The 20838-nt window shown below is 38.3% G+C and overlaps 1 protein-coding gene across 1 annotated transcript in view; it reads left to right on the forward strand.

Moving 5' to 3' along the window:
- Window positions 1-20838, forward strand: part of ADAMTS18 (ADAM metallopeptidase with thrombospondin type 1 motif 18) — a 157442-nt gene that overhangs the window by 76125 nt on the left and 60479 nt on the right. The window contains exons 7-10 of the mRNA XM_017868658.1: window positions 585-744; window positions 3613-3718; window positions 6984-7121; window positions 9526-9679. Of these exons, the coding sequence (XP_017724147.1) occupies window positions 585-744; window positions 3613-3718; window positions 6984-7121; window positions 9526-9679 (558 nt within the window). The remainder of the gene's footprint in view (window positions 1-584; window positions 745-3612; window positions 3719-6983; window positions 7122-9525; window positions 9680-20838) is intronic.

A 20838-nucleotide genomic window follows, 5' to 3' on the forward strand; every position in this document is an offset into this window, starting at 1 on the left:
TCAACTTGGCCAAGTCAATAGTTTCAACTAAGCAAACATTTGACAAATGATTATTTTAAGGGTAGGTCCTCTCTTATCCTTTGGAATCATATAATCATTTGTTTATTCATTCTGTGAATTTTCATTATATTGATTTTCATTATATTGATTGATTGACTATAACCTATGATGTGCCAGACGCTTTGCTGAGAATTTTGACATCTATGGAAATAATGATAAGGCTTTATGAAAAAGCCATTGAACTTCATCACCATTAATTTATTATCCTGTTTTAAAAGTTGTAACGGTTTTATAAAGGTAGTACAGATGAGATGAACAAAGGTGTTCTAAGTGATGCCAAGTTATTTTTTGTAGAACTATAATCAATCATAAACCACACTACAGAAACTTTGTAGTTGCTTTAAATATTGTGAGCATTTACCTAAAATAGATATTTTCCTGTCTCCTACCTTAGCTCAGGTGTTTTCCTCTAGTGATCTTTTTCCCTAGAAATAAGTTTCTGTGTTTGCCTGTACAAATGGAATGATTCAGCATTCTCATCTCTGCAACAAATTCACACTTTGATTTGTGTGGGTTTCCCATAGGGAGGATTATTGATCAACCATCACGCAGACCAGTCTCTGAATAGCTTTTGTCAATGGCAGTCTGCCCTCATTGGAAAGAATGGCAAGAGACATGATCACGCCATTTTACTCACGGGATTTGATATTTGTTCTTGGAAGAATGAACCATGTGACACTCTAGGTATGGTATGAACAGATCCCTCACACACACCTGTTAGCTGAAAACACAGTACGCAAACTTTCTATGGATGATGGATAACCCTTATGTTCCTTAATAAAAAGACATAATATTTAAATTGTGGAGTAACCTCACATACCCTCTGGAGACTATTGTTCTTTTTAACTGAACTTAGAATGTGGGGATCCCACTTACTTTATTAATTTTGTATTTTTTTTTATTTGAGTTGAAGTTTCACTCTTGTTGCCCAGGTTGGAGTGTAATGGCACAATCTTGGTCCACAGCAACCTCCGCCTCCTGGGTTCAAGCAATTCTCCTGCCTCAGCCTCCCAAGTAGCTGGGATTACAGGCATCCGCCACCACGCCTGGCTAATTTTGGTATTTTTAGTAGAGATGGGGTTCCACCATGTTGGCCAGGCTGCTCTCGGACTCCTGACCTCAGGTGATCTGCCAGCCTCGGTCTCCCAAAGTCCTGGGATTACAGGCATAAGGCACCTCACCTGGCTTGTATTTTTCTTGATTGATCCTACTGATGATCATTGAGGTGTGAGGAACATTATTTAACTAGAAACATGTAGGTTATTCCATAAGCATGACCACAGAATCAGGTAGCTGAAGAAGATTTTACTGGGCTCCCTGGTACCTAACTGTGCAACTAGGTAGCAGTGCCTTTTTTAGAAAGTTACTTGACTTTGAAGTGCTCAGTTCTTCCGTATTTGTTTGTACAGGACAGTGATAGCAAGAATTGCATCTTTTATATCTATACTATATTCCAGTATATTCCATTGCACATAATAGGAATTCAACATTTTTTAAAAGTTGATGAATGGTTGTCCAAATCAGGAGTCAGCAAACTCTCTGTGAAGGACCTGATAGTCAGTATGTTAGGCTGTGTGGACCACAGGTCTCTGTGACAGCTAGCCATTTCAGCTGTATTGTTGCAAAAGCAGTCACAAGTAATATGTAAAAAATGAATGCAGATGTGTTTTAGTAAAACTTTGTTTACAAAAACAGAACACAGGAGCCATAGTTTGCTGATACAACTAATAGTCCATATGAATGGTAGAATTTTGTGGAGCTGAGAAAAGCTTATGTGATGTACTCCTCTCACACTTTTCCTCAAAGTACTTTATAATCCCTTATGATACATTAAAGATAATAGTATGTTGGACTTCATAAGACATTTTATTTATTTTTTAATTTTTTGAGATGGTGTCTTGTTCTTGTCACTCAGGCGGGAATGCAGTGGCGCGATCTCGGCTCACTGCAACCTCTGCCTCCTGCATTCAAGTGATTCTCCTGCCTCAGCTTCCAGAGTAGCTGGAATTACAGGCGCCCGCCACCATGCCCGGCTAATTTTTGTATTTATAGTAGAGACAGGTTTCACTGTGTTGGCCAGGCTGGTCTCGAACTCCTGACCTCAAGTGACCCACCCGCCTCAGCCTCCCAGAGTGCTGGAATTACAGGCATAAGCCACTGTGCCAGAGCAGAAATTTTATTTTTTATGGTTCTCAAATTCTCTGCAGTTTCTCTGTTATGTCCTATAAATAAGTTTATTTTAACAATTAACCATTAATCACAGTCTTAAAAAACACAACTATTTTGGAAATTGTTCCATAGAAAGGGTTTTATAATGAAAATTGTATACATCCATTCATATTCTGAATTTGGAATGTGCAAAGTGACATTTGATAATCCAATGCATTGTTGATGTTTTGAAGATTCTGAGAAGCAGACAGTGTTATCTGTTATCCAGAGACCAAAATATAAGAAAAGGCTTGGAAAAAACAAAACGCCAGAAATTCCACCACTTGTCAAAAAGGTCACTTGCTTTAAGCAGTGTGTCCTAATGCAAAGTGCATGGGCTTTAACTTCCCATATGTCTGTGGTTGATTCCTGAGTCTGGAATTTATGACTCTGAGATCCTGAACAAGTTAATTCACCTCTCTGAGGTTTGGTTTCCTGAGCTATAAATACATACACACACAGATATATAATAGACATATAGCACAGTGTGTGAATTTGGCAACCATTTATTTAGTGACGATGGTGATGGCAGTAATGATAATGATGCTACCCCTCATTTGTGCCTTTATATTAGATTTCCCAGCTGATCTCCCTTCTATCTTGACAGTGAAGTGAGTACAATCAGTTCACAAGCATGCATTTAATATTAGATGGGTATATAGATTTGTTCTGGTGATTATTAGGACCAAAACTGGAAAGAAAGTTGTTCTCACACACTGCACTGTATTTCAAGATAGACTTAAGAGCTGGCCGGGATGCTTTTATAATGGCTCTTAGAGGACGTAACTTTGGGAACAGAAGCACTTACCACATTATAAAGAACCAGAGAAAGATGAATTTAATCTGCATGCATTGCTTAGGCATTTTCATGTTTTCTGCTCTAGAAAAAGACCAGGATGTGTGTTTTTTCTTGGAAAAGACACCCTGAGCTGTGACGTGAATGCCACTGTTGAGTGAGCATTTTGCATTGGTTTTGCTATCATTCTATCCATTGCTCTGACCCAAATGATAAACTCAGACAAGGCATATCAATATTCTGTGACTTACTGTACTAAAAGTAAAATGGGAATTACAGTACTCATACTGACCTTACGGGGCTGTTACGAGGATCAATTGATAACAATATGTAACAAAAGCAAGAAAATAGGAAATGCTGCATTTATACATTATCATTACACAGGACAAGGAACTATAGATCATTAGTAATTTTTTTTTTTTTTTGCAAAAACTTTGAATGTATTGATCTATTAAGCTAAAACTATGTAGAACATTTTGAGGACATAAATTATCACGTATCTGTGTGTGCAACCTTTGGATTCACATTTGAAATTGATCTTTCAATAGGGTTTGCCCCCATCAGTGGAATGTGCTCTAAGTACCGAAGTTGTACCATCAATGAGGACACAGGACTTGGCCTTGCCTTCACCATCGCTCATGAGTCGGGGCACAAGTAAGTGGCTCTTTGACCCACTACTTTATATGAAAACTAGTTGGATGATTCATTGGTGTTTTCACCGTTGTTGTTGACTTAGGCAGAAGAAAGAGGATCAGTCTTGTGTGAAGCTTAGAATAGTTTCTGACCATACAAAGGGCTCACTAAAGGCTAGTTATTGTTGATTTCATTCTTTTTAAACAACAGCATTTAATAGCCACACAGTACTCCTTCGTGTGCACAGATTGCAAGTTATTTAACTGAGTCTCTAGGCTGTTAGGCATTTGTTTATTTTTGTTCATGTTTTGCAGCAATGGAGACACTTCTAGCTGATTCTTTATGCACAGGAAGTAATCATGGAGAAAAATAAATTCCCAGAGTAAAATGGCATACGACTTTTTAAAAATACTTTTGCTGCATACACTGAATATTCTTTTAGTTGGCAACATTGCATGTACTTAATATTCTTTTAATTGGTGTTAGTAAATCTTCCTTTTATGATGGAGACAACGCTATAGAGAATTTTCAAACATTTGAGCAACAGCAGCTGCATTGGAGCAAGTATACTACTTTACAAAATAATTATTTCAATGTGTAGTACTCTTCAGATATACCCGTTTAGGAATGTTTGTGTGTGCATGTGTGTATATTTTATTCATATATTTTCAAAGCATCTAGTTAATTTTGACTTAAAAGCAAATATTCAGTAACCTAGTTGATATTTTATATGTTGGTGCTGGTATTTTTTTTTTTTTTTTTTTTTTTTTTTGAGACAAAGTCTTGGTCTGCCGTCTCGGCTGGAGTGCAGTGGCGTGATCTCGGCTCGCTGCAACCTCCGCCTCCCAGGTTCAAGTGATTCTCTTGCCTCTGCCTCCTGAGTAGCTAGGATTACCAGTGCCCACCACCACACCTGGCTAATTTTTATAGTTTTAGTAGAGATGAGGTTTCACTGTGATGGCCAGGCTGACTTCAGGTGATCTGCCTGCCTCGGTCTCCAAAAGTGCTGAGATTACAGGTGTGAACCACCAGGCCCGGCCAGTGCCGGTATCTTCTATGAGTTACACTTTATTATCTCTAGGAAATTTAAATCTTGGCAATTGTTGTTATTGTTATCCAACAAATTTCCAATGTTACTATACACACACACACACACACACACTTAGACACCCACGCACACTTAGATATGAATAAGCCAATTTTTAAAATTGTAAATGGAGAAGCAAAAATGCTCATTAAGAATGATGTTTCTCATGCAAAGCAGGAAATATGTGGGCATATCAAATGTATGTCTAAGTTTGTTTTACCGCATGAAGTCCAAATGAACTGGTCTCACATTACAAAATACTGGTCATTGAAAAATTTAATTTTCTTTGTGTATGCATTAAAATTATCCAAAATAAAAATCCAACATTTTAGATAAGGAAAAGCAGAAAATATTCTTCAGGTAGGATGCGGGAGAGAAGTCAGAGGTTGGGGAAAGGACAGATGTAAAATAAAATACATACTTAAGTTCTAAATAACATGGCCTTATGAAGTTTTGAAATAGACAATTCCTGAGATATTTATATGGCATTTGGCATGTGCTAAAGAAAAAACGTTATCATCTTCTAAAATGCTATTAAAGTAAATTTAAGAATGTTAAATTCAAAATTAAATTCCATCTTGGTTTTCTTATGCACATAAAATTCCACTGAAGTTCTAAGTAAGTTCTTTTCCTCTAGCGTAATGGCTTCAATCTCTTCTACCCCATCTCTGTTTCTGGGATTCTTGCTCTTTCTTCTTGTGCTTTGTTTATAGATTTCTTTCTGTTTTTTACTTTGGGTGCTTTATTTATAGGTTCCTTTCTGTTTCTGACTTTCACAAATATATTTAGAAAGGGTGTCACCCAAACAAATCCCCTTAAGATCTTGGTTAGGTGAGAAGAATTAAATTGGGAAAAGCTGAGGATAAGAAAATGCTTTCACTGAGTATATGTTGAGGTTAGTAAATACAGATTTTTGAGTGGTCACCTCTGAATACCTACAGAAGTCACTGATAGGATCATAGCATACAGCTGCCCTGCTACTGCTTTCCTGACAAACTGGAAGGAATGCTGGAAAAATGGCCATATTATAGACATGGGTCACAAAAAAAAGTCGTATCTTTTATCGTAACATATTTATTTGGTATAGACTACTTTCAAAGGCTAACTGTATAAATGAAATTATATCAGAACAACATTTTTATTTACATAGGAATCATATCTGCCTTATAAATATATGGTCTAAGAAACAAGTTTTATTCTTTTAAATAATGAGAGTAAGAACAATTTAAATTAATGATGAAATTCATATTTATGTCCCTCCATCCTCTGCATCCCTAAAAAAAAAAAAAGAACCAGAAAAGACTTTTCTCTGCACCGAATTTTTTTAGAGCAGATCAAAGACTCTTATTTCTCCATCTTCTACCACTTTAATATAGCCTGAAGTAAGCTCTGTCTTTATAGTATGTGTCCTATGTGGGTATGCACATTGATGTAACATTTATTCTACCTGTCAGGATATTGGAGAATTCTTTAGGTATAATATGCATGATTCCTATTGAGTAGACCACTTAAAGTTTTTATTCTATAATTACTAGACCCTTCTGTGATGAAATGGAACAAATTAAAGTTTTCTCATATAATACATCTGAAAGATAACAGTAACAGTCAAGATTTAATAGCCTTCAATAAAGGGGTTCAAGCATTTTAAAATGTTTATTATAAGAGAGTTTAATTATAATCAGAGTTTCTGATTTCAGCTAATGAATTGATCATAGTTGGAGAGAAGTTTTTATACCACAATAGGCTTATGTATGAACAGTTCATAAACAGCTTAGAATCAGCATCTCTCTGCACCTCCTTCCTACTCAGTCTGAACTTCTTTCCATAGTTCCATGTTTGGTGACAAGAAAATAATTTTACTGTTTGAAATAAAATAATTTGGCTGGTCCATCACTTTGGCTTAGCTTATACTTAAGTTTAACTTGGCTAACATTTTCCAGCCCATAAAACATGTAGCAGCTAGACCATGCTTTGATTCTGTGGTCAAGAAATAGTGTAACAAAGCCCTCAGCACTTTTTAAATTTTCTGTGTGAGTTTTGTAACAGTCTATAGTAATTTGTCTTTCTCTGTTCCAGTTTTAATAACTCTGTCTCTCACTTGGTTTTGTTGATGATCAAGGCATCTTTTTTCTTCCTCAGATTATCCTTCAGGAAAATGGGTTCACAAAGCAGGATTTTGTTTTCTTCATTCTGTTTCAGCTTTGGCATGATTCATGATGGAGAAGGCAATCCCTGCAGAAAGGCTGAAGGTAACATCATGTCTCCCACACTGACCGGAAACAATGGAGTGTTTTCATGGTCTTCCTGCAGCCGACAGTATCTCAAGAAATTCCTCAGGTATGACAGGTTAAATCCAGGGGTGCTCCTAGGTTTGGAGTGGTGACAGAATTGTGCTCCATAGACGTGAAAACAAATACTCAGTGGAATTACCTTTTGATCTCTCAATAAACAGAAAGATAAATGATGATGATGATGATGATGATGATGATGATGATGATGATGATGATGATATTGTTGTTAAAAAAAATAGATCAAAGCCTAATATTGTGTTAAATGTTCTCCACATATTTCCTCTTTCAATCCTCACAGCAATAGTATTATCCTCAATCTAGAGTTGAGAAATCAAGTCTTAGAGAGGTTAATTGTGTGGCTTAAGGTGCTATCGCTGGTAAGTTGCAGACAGAAGACTCACACTTAGATCTGTTGTGACTCTAGGATGTGTACTCAACCGTCTCTTCCCTGTGACTTCCAGAGGCCGCTAGGTATATTGTCTTTTTACTGTGACTAATTATTTCAATCTCATCAATCAATGTGTCATAGAGTATTTTTAAAATGCTCACATGGTATGAGTGTGTGTTTGTGTTTTAATAAATAGAGCATTTTCTTATTTGACTATTGTGTCTGAAGTAGCCAGGAGCTAGCTTTATGTCCAAGTGATAGCCAAGGAGGATGGTAGCTATATAAAATGCTTTCAATAACACAGAACTCTTAAGTTGCATTAGTAAAAGTAGGAGTTAGGAAATTTGCACTATTCATATTAAACAATGAACCCAAAGTTGAAATACACACACACACACACACTCACACATACACATATATACACACCTACCTTTTTAATCTATGTTGACCCACTAGGACACTTAGATGCTATTCCCATATCTGTTTGACCAGATGTTAGTGAACTTTCTTTGGGAATTGACATTCTTGATACTTTATTTTTAACCCGTACCACTGTATATTATTTGCAGATATTTAAAGAATTAGTAAGATATATACACAAAGCATATTAAGCTTAAAGATACCTAACCAAATATGCCCAAAGGGTAGTAAAAAAAAATCAGCAGACTTTTTGCTAGTGAGCTTTGCCATGAAGATTTTCCTATTAGTTTTAAATTCATGATTTGGTGACTGAATTTTTTCCAACTCATGTAAGAATGCAATTAATAAGTATTGAAATTAAGATCTACTTAACATAGATTGAATTTCCATTAGTATGTAGTTAAATGCTTTTGTAGTTAAATGTTATAATAATGATAACAACAGCAGCTAACTTTGCTTACTATGCTTTATGAAACATGTTATATTTTCTTGTTTGAACTGTGTAACAACCTTTATGAGAGTCATTGTCACTCATGAGCTGTATAAGAGCTACATAACTCGGTCTTGGTTGCATGGTTGATTAGGACCCCCATCTATCTCACTACAAAATTACACTTAACCACCATGCTAATTAACCTCTCAATGGTACCATATTTTAATTATTTAAGTAAGTGGAGATAAGGTGCTAAGACTATCCATGCCATCAGGACTGATTTTTGCTTGCAACAGGTTCCATCAAACATACCTAAAGGAAATGTTTCTGCCTCATGCCCCAGTTCATTATTCCTCTTGATTCTTTAGGAATGTTATTTATTTTTGTCTGTAAGGCTTATTGTGAGTTAAAGTACATCTTTGACCTCTGCTCCCTTATCTGTTAAAACAAAAATACTTGATTTAAAACTCCATGAAGACAGGTACTGTGTCTGTCTGGTTTATTTTGTACCATTAGTGCTTTGTCTAAGGTTTGCCACAGAGCAGGGACTCAGTACAAATTGTCAGATATTGTTGAATGAGATTGTTGATGGGAGTTTTCAAATATATTAACCTTCCCCGTCTCCTGTCAAATCCCAAGCCAAATCACTTGGATGGCTAGAATTTTCAGCATCCTGTAAAACCCTGCCTGGCTGTGTACATTCCATCCTCTGAGACAGGACTCACTCTTTGGCATAAACATAGATTTGAACTTTAAACATATACCCATTTCTCTTTTTTTTTTTTTTTTTTTTTTTGAGACGGAGTCTCACTCTGCCACCCAGGCTGGAGTGCAGTGGCCGGATCTCAGCTCACTGCAAGCTCCGCCTCCTGGGTTTACGCCATTCTCCTGCCTCAGCCTCCCGAGTAGCTAGGACTACAGGCGCCCGCCACCTCGCCCGGCTAATTTTTTTTTTTTTGTATTTTTTAGTAGAGACGGGGTTTCACCGTGTTAGCCAGGATGGTCTCGATCTCCTGACCTCGTGATCCGCCCGCCTCGGCCTCCCAAAGTGCTGGGATTACAGGCTTGAGCCACCGCGCCCGGCACATATACCCATTTCTCAAACCATGTTATATTTTTCTTTGCACGAATGCATTCAGAAGTGTGTTGTCGTCCATGGAAAGATCACAGATCAACAGAGTAATTAATAAGCATGTATTGTCATTACAGCACACCTCAGGCTGGGTGTCTAGTGGATGAGCCCAAGCAAGCAGGACAGTATAAATATCCGGACAAACTACCAGGACAGATTTATGATGCTGACACACAGTGTAAATGGCAATTTGGAGCAAAAGCCAAGTTATGCAGCCTTGGTTTTGTGAAGGTATGTTTGCTTGTGATTTCAGACTTACATTAAGACTCTGCAATGTGTCTGTGTCCCTAACAGAAGTGTAAACATTTGGTTTGCCAAGGCCAAGGGTTAGGGTCTGGGTTATCTCTACCATGTCAGTTGTTTGGCATGATAATTAAGTGGCAATTTTACTGTCAATGAATTATCCAGGCCTATCCACATAGACCATGCCTGCTTTAAATACCGCTCAGTAGAAAATTACTTCTCTTTAAGTGAAGACTTTATCCCTACTAGGAAACCTGGGAACAAGAGTTTGTACCTACTGCTGATCACTGCTTCTCTTCTCTATATGATCCTCTTCCCTCTTAATTTAATACATTTCAAATCATCACCATCCCAAAATACATTATATGCCCTTTATAATATAGGAAAACTATCATTAGCAGCTAGCTTTTTAAATTATATATAAATTCAAGGCATATCTTGAGTAACATTAATAAGATTATCAAGTCTTCAAAGAATTATAAATTATAAAAAAGATAATTGGGAAAGTACAAAAGTCCAGGTTATAGAAATGAGAGACACCTTGTTCCACTTGGTCAAGAATGACATTTTACTGACAGTAGTATTACAATCTCAACTTTACTAAAAAATAGAATCATTTTTAAGTTGGTTTATTCCCAATATCCAAAGAGAAATATGGAAGTTCTAAGTAACTGAAAAATGCATGGAAATTATGGAGGTTTATAGCTCCTCTTTCCCCCTCTATTCCTGTTCCTCTTCTTCCTCCTCTTTCTCTCCCTATTCCTCCTTCACCACCACCACCATCACCATCACCATCTACTGTCATCTCCAGTAGTTGCTAAGTGAGCCTGTGCCCCACATAAGGCATTCTACTTAAAGATTTATTTTACGTTACCTCAATCTTCACAAAAACCCTTCAAGTAAGAATTATATTGGGCCGGGTGCAGTGGCTCACATCTGTAATCCCAGCACTTTGGGAGGCTGAGACGGGTGGATCACGAGGTCAGGACATCGAGACCATTCTGGCTAACACGGTGAAACCCCTCTGCACTAAAAACACAAAAAATTAGCTGGGCGTGGTGGCGGGTACCTGTAGTGCCAGCTACATGGGAGGCTGACGCAGGAGAATGGCATGAACCTGGGAGGCAGAGCTTGTAGTGAGGTAAGATTGCACCACTGCACTCCAGCCTGAGTGACAGAGCGAGACTCCATCTCAAAAAAAAAAAAAGAATTATTACCACTTTTGACCTGGAGCTCAGAAAGTACATTCAACTTGTCCAAAGCCACAGACTTTTAAATGGTGGAATTTAACAAAATAAGTCACACACATTGACATGAAATTTCCTCGTCTTCATCGGTGACTGGTACTAGTCTCTATTACCAATGTTTCCTAAACTTCAGTCATTAATAGTCATTAATAACTACCTTCTTTAGTTGTGTTATCTCTATATTATTATTCACTTATTGCTTTTCTAGAAACCAATTCACATTCAAAATATAACTCCAGTCCTAAGAAATAATATGCATCAAGTCATAGGTTTGATATAGGATTACATATTTTTTCTAATACAGTTTCAGTGCATAACTATTAAAATATTTTCCAGATGTCATTCACATTTTTTTGGTGTATCCTTCATGACACATGGACCTTACTTTCACAAATGCTGGTGAACTGTATGTAAAAACTAACAAGTTGGCTGGGTGTAGTGGCTTATATGTGTAATCCCAAGATTTGGGGAGGCCAAGGTGGGAGGATCACTTGAGGCCAGGAGTTTGAGAATAACCTGGGCAACAAAGTGAGACCCCCTCTTTACCAAAAATTTAAGAGTTAGCTGGGCTATGGGCGTGTACCTGTAGTTCCAACTACTACGGAGGCTGAGGCAGGGGGATCACTTGAGCCCAGGAGTTCGAGGCTGAAGTGAAGGATGATAGTACTACTGTACTCCAGCCTGGGCAACAAACTGAGACCCTGTCTCTAAGAAAAAAATTAAGAGACTGTTCTATTTGCCTGTTAAGTTGATGGTTTTGGCAGAAGTAAGTAGCCATTTACTTTGTTGAAAAAGTTTGTATCCTAATTTGCCTCTTGTTCACTTTATTCTAAAGGATTCCTTATCTTATTAATTACAAATTTATTACATGCTATGCAGCAAAAGCACAGTTGGTATTAAGTATGATTTTCTTTAGAAATACAAAGGAGGTTCCTAAAATTACTATTGTTCCTTCAGAAGTATGTATTTGTGGGATACCTGGCCTGTGTCAGGCAGTGTGCAGGGCTTAAACAACCTTTTAAAATAATATATTGTTTTCTGGGACCTCACTATATTTTTAAAAGACAGCTTCTCATTCTGATGGTCTTTCATGGGAAACAGAGCAAACAGAAATGAAAATTTCAAAGTAAAAGATTGAATCAGACAAGGAAAGGGAAGGTGAGAAAGACTTGCCTAGGAGAGAAATGATTGAAGATGGTGGTGAGGTTAATGGAGAAGGTAGGGTTGTTTGATAAATTCTGAATGTAGATTGCTTTCCCCACATCTTTTGGTGTTGTTGTTAAACCTACTTATAACTTGAACCCATGGCCACACCTCTGAGGATCATAAATATTGCCAGGCTCTAGCCAAGAGGGATTTCCAAAACAACAAAATTTCTTATTCGTCCTGTCTAGTAGAAACAGTTTAGACCCTCTCTGGCAATGCAGGAAAGAGGTGAAGTTTGTCTTCAGGGCTTTTATTGTCCCATTATTACTTTCTAATCTTTTTTTTCCTCCATGCTTCCTAGAAAGGCAAGGTTGCATAGTGATTAGAAGAACAACAACAACAAAAAGGAACTAATTTTCAAAGTGTCCTCAAACCAGCAGGTGCAGTATATTGGCAAGACCTGAAACTTGTGAGAAATGTCTCATCCCAGGCCTAAGGAATGAGAAATTTTGGGGCTAGGACCCAGAAATCCATATTCTAACAAGCTCTAGATGACGCCTGATGCTTATAATCAAGGTTGAGGATCACTGGAGTTTAGGACAATCCTTCAATTTTTTTTTTTTTTTTTTTTGAGCTGGAGTCTCGCTCTGTCATGGTCTCGGCTTACTGCAAGCTCCACCTCCCGGGTTCACACCATTCTCCTGCCTCAGCCTCCAAAGTAGCTGGAACTACAGGTGCCCACCAGCACACCTGGCTAATTTTTTTTTTTTTTTTTTTTTGTATTTTTAGTACAGACAGGGTTTCACTGTGTTAGCCAGGATGGTCTCGATCTCCTGACCTCATGATCCACCCACCTCAGCCCCCCAAAGTGCTGGGATTAGAGGCATGAGCCACTGTGCCCGGCCAGCAGTCTTCAATTTTGAACATTCACATATACATATTTACGCACACAAATCTCTGGGTTTGGAAGTCACATAGACCTAGGTTTAAATTTTGTTCTGAGATTTCCTACAAGCTTGGGGAAATGACTCAACCTCCCTTAGCCTTAGAGTTCACCTTTTAAAGGTGAAGATTATAATAGTTCCTCCATGGCTCATTTGTGAGGATACATCTCTTGGTATAGTTGCATCACCCGATAAACAATACGGTTTCTTCTAACTCTCTTCCTTATGTCTTCAGCGTCATCACCACCATCACTTTTGTCTCTTCTTCCCCAGTAGCTGCCCTGGTAAAGGCTCTGGGGCTGACTCTTCTGGATCACTCATCACCATCTTCCCCTGCTCTCCCAGCCATGAGTTTTCTGTCTTCAGCATGCCAGACTTGATCTCTGTTCTCATCCAAAGAGTTCAAGAAAATGAGTTGCTAATCTTTCTGATGGTTCTGTGTTATCTGGAAAGACTCAAAGCAGGATTCCCTCTGTAACAAGTAGAGAGAGCACCCATTTGATTATTCTGCACTTTAGAAATGCTTACTGACTCCATGAGTGAACTGATGCTGTTTGTCAGAGGGTCCCAAGTACTGTCACAGACTGATCAAGGCTTCTGTGCTGGTTATTTTACTAAGCTAGAAGTGAGCAGCTGAACAAATGCATCCTCTTTAACTGACTCTGTACCTCAGTAGCCAGCACAGTCACTATCACATAGCAGGAACTCAGGTTTAATGTTTATTTATAGACCCACTGAGAATTTGAAGCTGAGTAGAAACTGTGGGGAAGATATTTAAATTCTTGTGAATGTTCTCAGGCCCAGCATTCTAGAGAGCATTGTATTGGAAGGATAGCAGGATCGATGTATATTTCTTCTGTCAATCAAGAAAAATGACGAGACAAGTCTCAAGCATTTTAGGGGATTTATCTGCCCAAGTTAAAGATGCACCTGGGGGACTGGTCTATGCCTTTCTCCGAAGATGATTTTGAGGACTCCAAATTTAAAGGGGAAAGGGTGGGAAATTGAGAAGTACACAATTTTCACATAAGAGCAGGGTAGGGAACAATAGTTATTCATAGTTATTCGTGCCTTTGTCTGGCTCAGAGAACCTGCTTTTTTGCCTTTTTTTGGTTCAGAAAACCCTTTTTTTTTTTTTTTTTTTTTTTTTTTTTTTTTTTTTTTTTTACATAAAATGACATAAAACAAATGGGGCAGAGATTTTACATAAGATAAATATAGACACAGTGGGGCAGGGGATCAATCAGATATGCATTTGTGTCTGGTGGGCTGGGGTGACTGCACCTGTAAAGACAAGCTATCAATTTTGATTGCCATGGTGAAATTTTAACAGCTCTCTAGGAATTTCCTTGTGGGCAAAATATGGCTGAGGTGTGTAGTTTTTCATCTTGAAGCCATCTTATTTAGGAACCAAAAGGGGGAGACAGGTTTGTGTGACCCAGTTCCCAGCTTGACTTTTCTCTTTGGCTTAATGAGTTTGGGGTCCCAAAATTTAACTTACAACTTCCTTTCACACTTCTTTCAAGAAATTGACATCAGGATTAATGAATGGAGAATAACTAGAAACTTCCTAGTATGGAATCACACTATTTGATACTATTATACTATTACTTTGTAATATACCAAGTTTACTGCGTCACGTTTTAACTTCTATTAACTTTCCCCCGTGCACTTACACTCCAGTGATGTTGATGTTCTTGTATGTTTTCCAAATATTTCCTTTTTCATGTCTACAAGTCTTTGCATATGTTTCTTATTCTAGTATGCTGTGTGGCCACCCGCTGATGCTTAATCTTTTTTTTTATTGTTGTTAAAGATTCAGTTCAAGTGTTATCTCCTTATTTCCTCAGGGAGGTTTAAACATTTCTTTCTCTGGGCTCTGCTTCCAGCTTATGTGTCACTTTTATAAACTTGTGATACATTTTAACTGTGTATACACATCTGTTGCCTTAGTTGATAGAGAGTATCTGCGATGCCTAGCATGTGCCGGATGTCATATCAGATACTCAGTATTATTTATTGGGCTTACAGTGGTAACCAAAGCTCACATGTTTTAGCACTCCCATTTCCATAAAGTAGAAGATGTCACCTCTGCCTCTTCTCTCATCTCTCCTCAAGAAAGCAGGAGTGACTTATCTGATCGACCAGTTTAAGACTATTTCCGAGCAGGCATGCCGCGGTACCATCTCAGCATCTTCTCTCTTGTGCTGCCTGTCTGCAGGATACACACTTCTCTTCTGCCACCCTGGAGGTTGCCTGCCTCGGATGGGAGAGTTGTGTCTGCCTCCTCTACATGCAAGTGTGAAGGGATCGTTAGTCTAATGCAGTGAAGATAGTGTTAGAAGACCTATTTGGCCACAAATCTCAGCCACATTCCCCAATTCAGGATTATCAGTAATAAGGTTATTATCTATATTTCCATTTCTTAGACTCCAATGTCTTATTTATCTAGTGGTGGAAGAGACAGGAACATTACTTATTGTCCCCACTGAATCCAACAGAAAGGAAATTGAAGTTAAATAATCTGATCAAGATTAGGCAGAAAGTGTTAGTACACAGGAAAACAAAAGGCCCAGATTTTAGAGTCAAAATCGTAGTGATATCTGTATGTGAATGAACTCGTAGAAAATTGAGGGTAAAATGCGCTTTCCATCCTATAATAATAACTAATATTTTTTCAGTGCTTACTGTGTATCAAATAGTACTTTAAGCACATGATACATATTAATAGTTCCATATTTTGGGGGCATGTGCTATTATTCACATTTTCTAGATAAGGAATCTAAAGTACCTAAAAATAAATGTTTCACTAAGCTTTATATGAGTAAATGGTAGAATTAAAATTGGATCTGGGTAGCACATTCTCTTAACCATTATACTGTACGGCCTCTCATATTATCTACCTAGAAAAAATATAAAATGGTACCAGTGCCAACCCCCCTACCAAAAAGGAGGGGAGGAGCAAAATACTAAATGAATATATTACAGAGGAAGACATACACGTAGTAAAACACATGAAATGGTGGACTCAATATCAATCACTCTCAGGAATATATAAAATAAATTACAGTGAGGCAGCACTGTACACTGACTGGCATGGGGAATATTAAAAAGACTGACACCACCAAATGATACCAGAGACCAGGAGCAACTGGAACTCTGCATATTGCTGATGAGTGCATAAAGCGGCATAATCATTTTGGAAGTGGTTTGGCAGAGCTGTTTCAATGTAGAAAGTTAAACATACCTTTACCCTCTGACCCAGCAAATGTACTCCAGGGTATTTGCCTGAAATAAATAAAGGCCTGTGTTCATAAAAGGGCTTGTCCAAGAATATTCTTAGCTACTATTTGATTCATAAGAAGCCAAAGACTGGATACAACTTACATGTCCTGCAAAAGGTGAATGTACAAGCAGATTAGATTTTGCTGTATTCATGTAATGGAACTCCTTTTATCAATAAAAAGGAACGAACTGTTGATATACACAAAAACATGGATGACTAAAAAACATGCTGAACAAAAGAGTACATTCTGTATGGTTCCATTTATATGAAATTTAAGAGAATAGGCAGCACTCACCTATTGGTGACTGAAATCGGAATAGTGGTTGCCCCTAAGAGGGGAATTGACTGCAAAAGGGGACAAGGGAACTTTTTGGAGTGATGGAAATATTCTGCCTTGAATGTGGTGGTGTTTATAGTGGTGTATGTATCCGCCAAAATTCATAGAACAGTACACTTAAAATGAATGCATATTATTGTATAAATCATACCTCTATAAAATTGATTTTTTTAATGGCATTGGGGCAGTTCTTGGTGATTCCTACTTGTTAATTGTTAACTTTACTTTTAAATTATTGCTTAGCTTAAAAGCTAGGGCAATAAAGTCAGACATACATGGCCTTAAATCCAGGCCAACTAGAGACTTACCTGCTAAAGGAAGTTGGAAGAATTTATTTAATTTCTCTGAGTCTCAATTTGCTCAGGAGCACATTGAAGAGACAGTCATACTTTCCTCACATGGCCACAATGACAATACAATGAAACAATTTATGAAAAACTCATTATCCAGTTTTTTTCACATATACTGTTTGCCAGGTTCTTTCATGTTTTTTTTTTTTTTAATTCTTAAAACCCTTAATTCCAGAGTCTTTATTACAAATGAAGACTATTTTAAATCATAAAGTCTGTCATTTTATTCATGTATTGATTTGCTAAAATTATTTACTGAAGCCTACTTTGTACCAGGCACTGTTTTAGGTGCTTGGGATATATCTGAGAGAAAACACAGTTCTGTACTCTTGTGGCTAGCTGGGGAGAAAACAAAGCACAATAAACTTTATAAATAAGTAAATGATGTTGTAAATGAAGCCACATAGTGCTAAATAAGTTTGGAATAAGATAAGGAAAACTGGGAGACTGACTGTGTGGTGGCTGATTAAATTTTTTAATAGCAAGGTCACAGGAGATGAAATTTAGGCAAAGACTTGAAGGAGGTAAGAGAGAGAAAGATGTAGATAGTTGAAGAAATGGAACAGCCAGTGTAAAGACCCACTGTGGGAGCAAGATTTGAGTGTTTGCAGAGCATCAGGGAGCCAGTGTGGCTAAACCAGAGTGAGCAAGGCATAAACTGGTAGCATACAACGTCAGGGAGATAAAGGGGGCATATGACTTCATGGATGACAAGTAAGACTTTAGATTTTTCTCATAGTGAATTTACAAGACATAACAGGGTTTTGAGCAGAAAAGTGCCATGAGCTGACCGACGCTCAGTTGATTTGGAAGGCTCTCCCTAGCTGAGTGCCATCCAGCAGAACTCTCTATAATGGTGCAAATGTTCTCTGTTATCCAATATGGTAGGCACTAACTACACATGAACCTGAAGTGTGACCAGTATGCCTGAGGAAGTGAATTCTTAATTTGATTTTAAGTAATGTAAATTCAGGTTTAACAAGCCACATGTAGAAAGTGACTATCATGTTGGACAATATAGCTCTAGTCACTGTGTTAAAAATAAACTGGGTAAGGGTGTGGGTAAAGTAGACCTTCAAGTCTTGTGAGGAGGGCCTGGCAGTGAGCTGTGTGTCAGGTGGCTTGGAACAGGGTGGTAGAAATGGAAGTGGCCATAATTGTTTAGATTCTGGAAATATTTTGAAGGCAGTGCCAATATGTATAACCTAGTGGGAGACTTCTTGATAGAATGTGAGAGAAACAGAAGAGTCAAAGATGACTCTAGGATTTTTGACCAGAAATACTGGGAATATAGAGGTGTCATAGAGTGAGATGGGGACAGTGAAACATGAGACATGTTTGGAGGAGCCGTTGAAGAACTTTTCTTGTGGATGTGTTCAGTTTGTAATGCTTCATAAAATTTGGTTTGCAAAAGTCACTAACATTTTTAGCATGTCAGGTTTTACTTGAAGGGGTATCCAGCCTATGGAATACAACTGGAGGACATAGCAAGTGACAGGACAGAATAATGGATAGCATTGGGACTCTTTCCTTTAAAATGTTGCCTAGTTAAAAAAAAATCATATGCAGGCAACATGAGACCTTGGGGTCTCTGTGGTTATTTCTTTTTCCCTTAAATTAAGACTTAAGTCCAGGGAATTATAGATAAAGGAAAGTTATTTGAATATGCTGGTAAAAAGAGGGGGGAGGTACAAACAAAAAAAGTGCAAACTCTGAGTTGCGTTTACTTTGAAAGGGAGCCTTCTCAAGGGGCTTTCGTGGTCGTCAGAGCATGTAGTTGGCTATAATTACCCTTGACTTCTGCGCTCCACCACAGAAGAAATAACACGTTCATGCAGCCTGTCTTACTTCACTCTGGAATCCCTGTGTTTTTTGTTTTGCTTTGTTTTCCTGGTTTTCTCCAGCTGCCCCTTCTCTTGGCCCTGTGGCTTGGCATTGGCTACGACAGCTAGCCCTCCTTTTCTTTGGTCTGCCCTAGGGCCATTTTGGTGGCTGCCGCGTAGGCACTGGGTATGGGTTATGGCTTTTTCCTGGCTGTAAGAAGAAAAACAGTTTAGTTCTGAAAGGCTTTCTAAGTGTAGGTTTAATCATTTCAGTGCTATCTCTCATGCTCCCATTGCGCACACAGGTGTCTCTCTTACCCACATTAATTGATTTCCCTCAAACCCAGGGTGACTCAATACAACAACAGGTAGCAATGATGACCCTCATTCAGTTTGCTGGGAGGCTGCCATATGCTTTCTGCTAATGTCGGTGGCAGGTTCACGGGAAGATGTATATATTCTAGCTTATGAGCCGTTTTGAGAGTTTGGAATGGCACACGTGCCCGTATCTGGGGCAGCTGGTGGTGTTGGTGTTTCTAAGTAGTGTCCTTAATACTCTTCCATTCTCCTTTTGTGGGAAGAATTTTATGGTCTACAAGACCAAAATTACTGTATATATGTATCTCTCTGGTTTCCCTATGTTTTCTTTTCTCAGTCCCATGGAAAGCTTTTCTTTTTTGAGTGTTTCTGAAATATTTCTAAGCATATTCTTGCCATATTTTCTAACTGTAAAATCTACATGAAATGGAGTGTTTGGGGAATTAGGTGCCTGGTTCGTTGAATTTTCAGGATTACAACAAATAACGACAAATTTTTTTTTTTCCTCCTCTCTGGTTGTTTATATTTTCCACAAAATGTACATGTTCATCACATTTCCATCTTAGGAAATAGGATGTGGCCACCAAAATGTAGTCACTTTGACCTTTCCCAGTGTTTCACGGCATTCCATTAGTGCTGTAATTCTGAATATCAACTTTAACTGTTAGAGCTGAAAGTAATCTGGTTCCATTTCTTTATAGGCTAGAAAACTGAGGCCTGGAGAATTTGAGAGCCTTCCAATACCCATCAATGGCAAATCCAGGCCCAGGGTAGTGGTTAAGTTACTAGACTCAGAAATCAGGCCAGCTTGAGGCCTGCCTGTGTTCCTGGCCAGCTCTGTGACTTTAAAGCTTCAACAGCATCAGAAGCTTGCTCAGTTTTTTTTAGCTAAATGAGTTTAGATGAAGAATTAGTTCAGTTTCCACCACTAAAATGGTAATAAAAGTATTAGTTCCCTATCTAAATGAATTTCTACAAACTTAGTGTGACTTAAGGCAACACACATTTATTATCTTATAGTTCTGAAAGTAGACATTTGAAAGGGCTAAAATTAGGCCAGGCATGGTGGTGGCTCATGCCAGCAATCCGACCACTCTGGGAGGCTGAGGCGGGCAGATCACCTGAGGTCAGGAGTTCCAGACCAGCCTGGCCAACGTGGTGAAACGCTGTCTCTACTGAAAATACAAAAACTTGCCAGATGTGGTGGTACATGCTTGTAATCCCAGTTCCTCGGGAGGCTGAGACAGGAGAATCGCTTGAAACCAGGAAGTGGAGGTTGCAGTGAGCCGAGATTGCACCATTGCTTTCCAGCCTGGGTGACAGAGTGAGACCCTGTCTCAAAAAAGAAAGAAGAAACAGAGCAAGAGAAAGAAGGAGAGGAAGGAAGGAAAGAAAGAAAGAAAGGAAAGAAAAGAAAAGAAAGAAAGAAAGAACCAAAATCAGTGTGTCAGCAGGGTTTTGAAGGCCTTAGGGGAGAAGTCATTTTCTTGCTTTTTTCACCTTCTGGAAGCTGCCTGCATTCCTTGGCTCATGGCCCCTCCTTCATCTTCAAAGCCAGCAACATTCTCCTAGGTCTTTCTCAAGCTGTAATCTCTCTGGTTCTCTTCTAAGCTCCTTTTTCCCATATAAGGACCCTTGTGACTATGTTAGGCCCACGTGGAAAATTTAGGACAGTCTCTGCATCTCCATTTCAATT

This window comes from Rhinopithecus bieti, unplaced genomic scaffold (assembly GCF_001698545.2).
Source record: "Rhinopithecus bieti isolate Rb0 unplaced genomic scaffold, ASM169854v2 scaffold_2574, whole genome shotgun sequence".
NCBI lineage: Eukaryota > Metazoa > Chordata > Mammalia > Primates > Cercopithecidae > Rhinopithecus > Rhinopithecus bieti.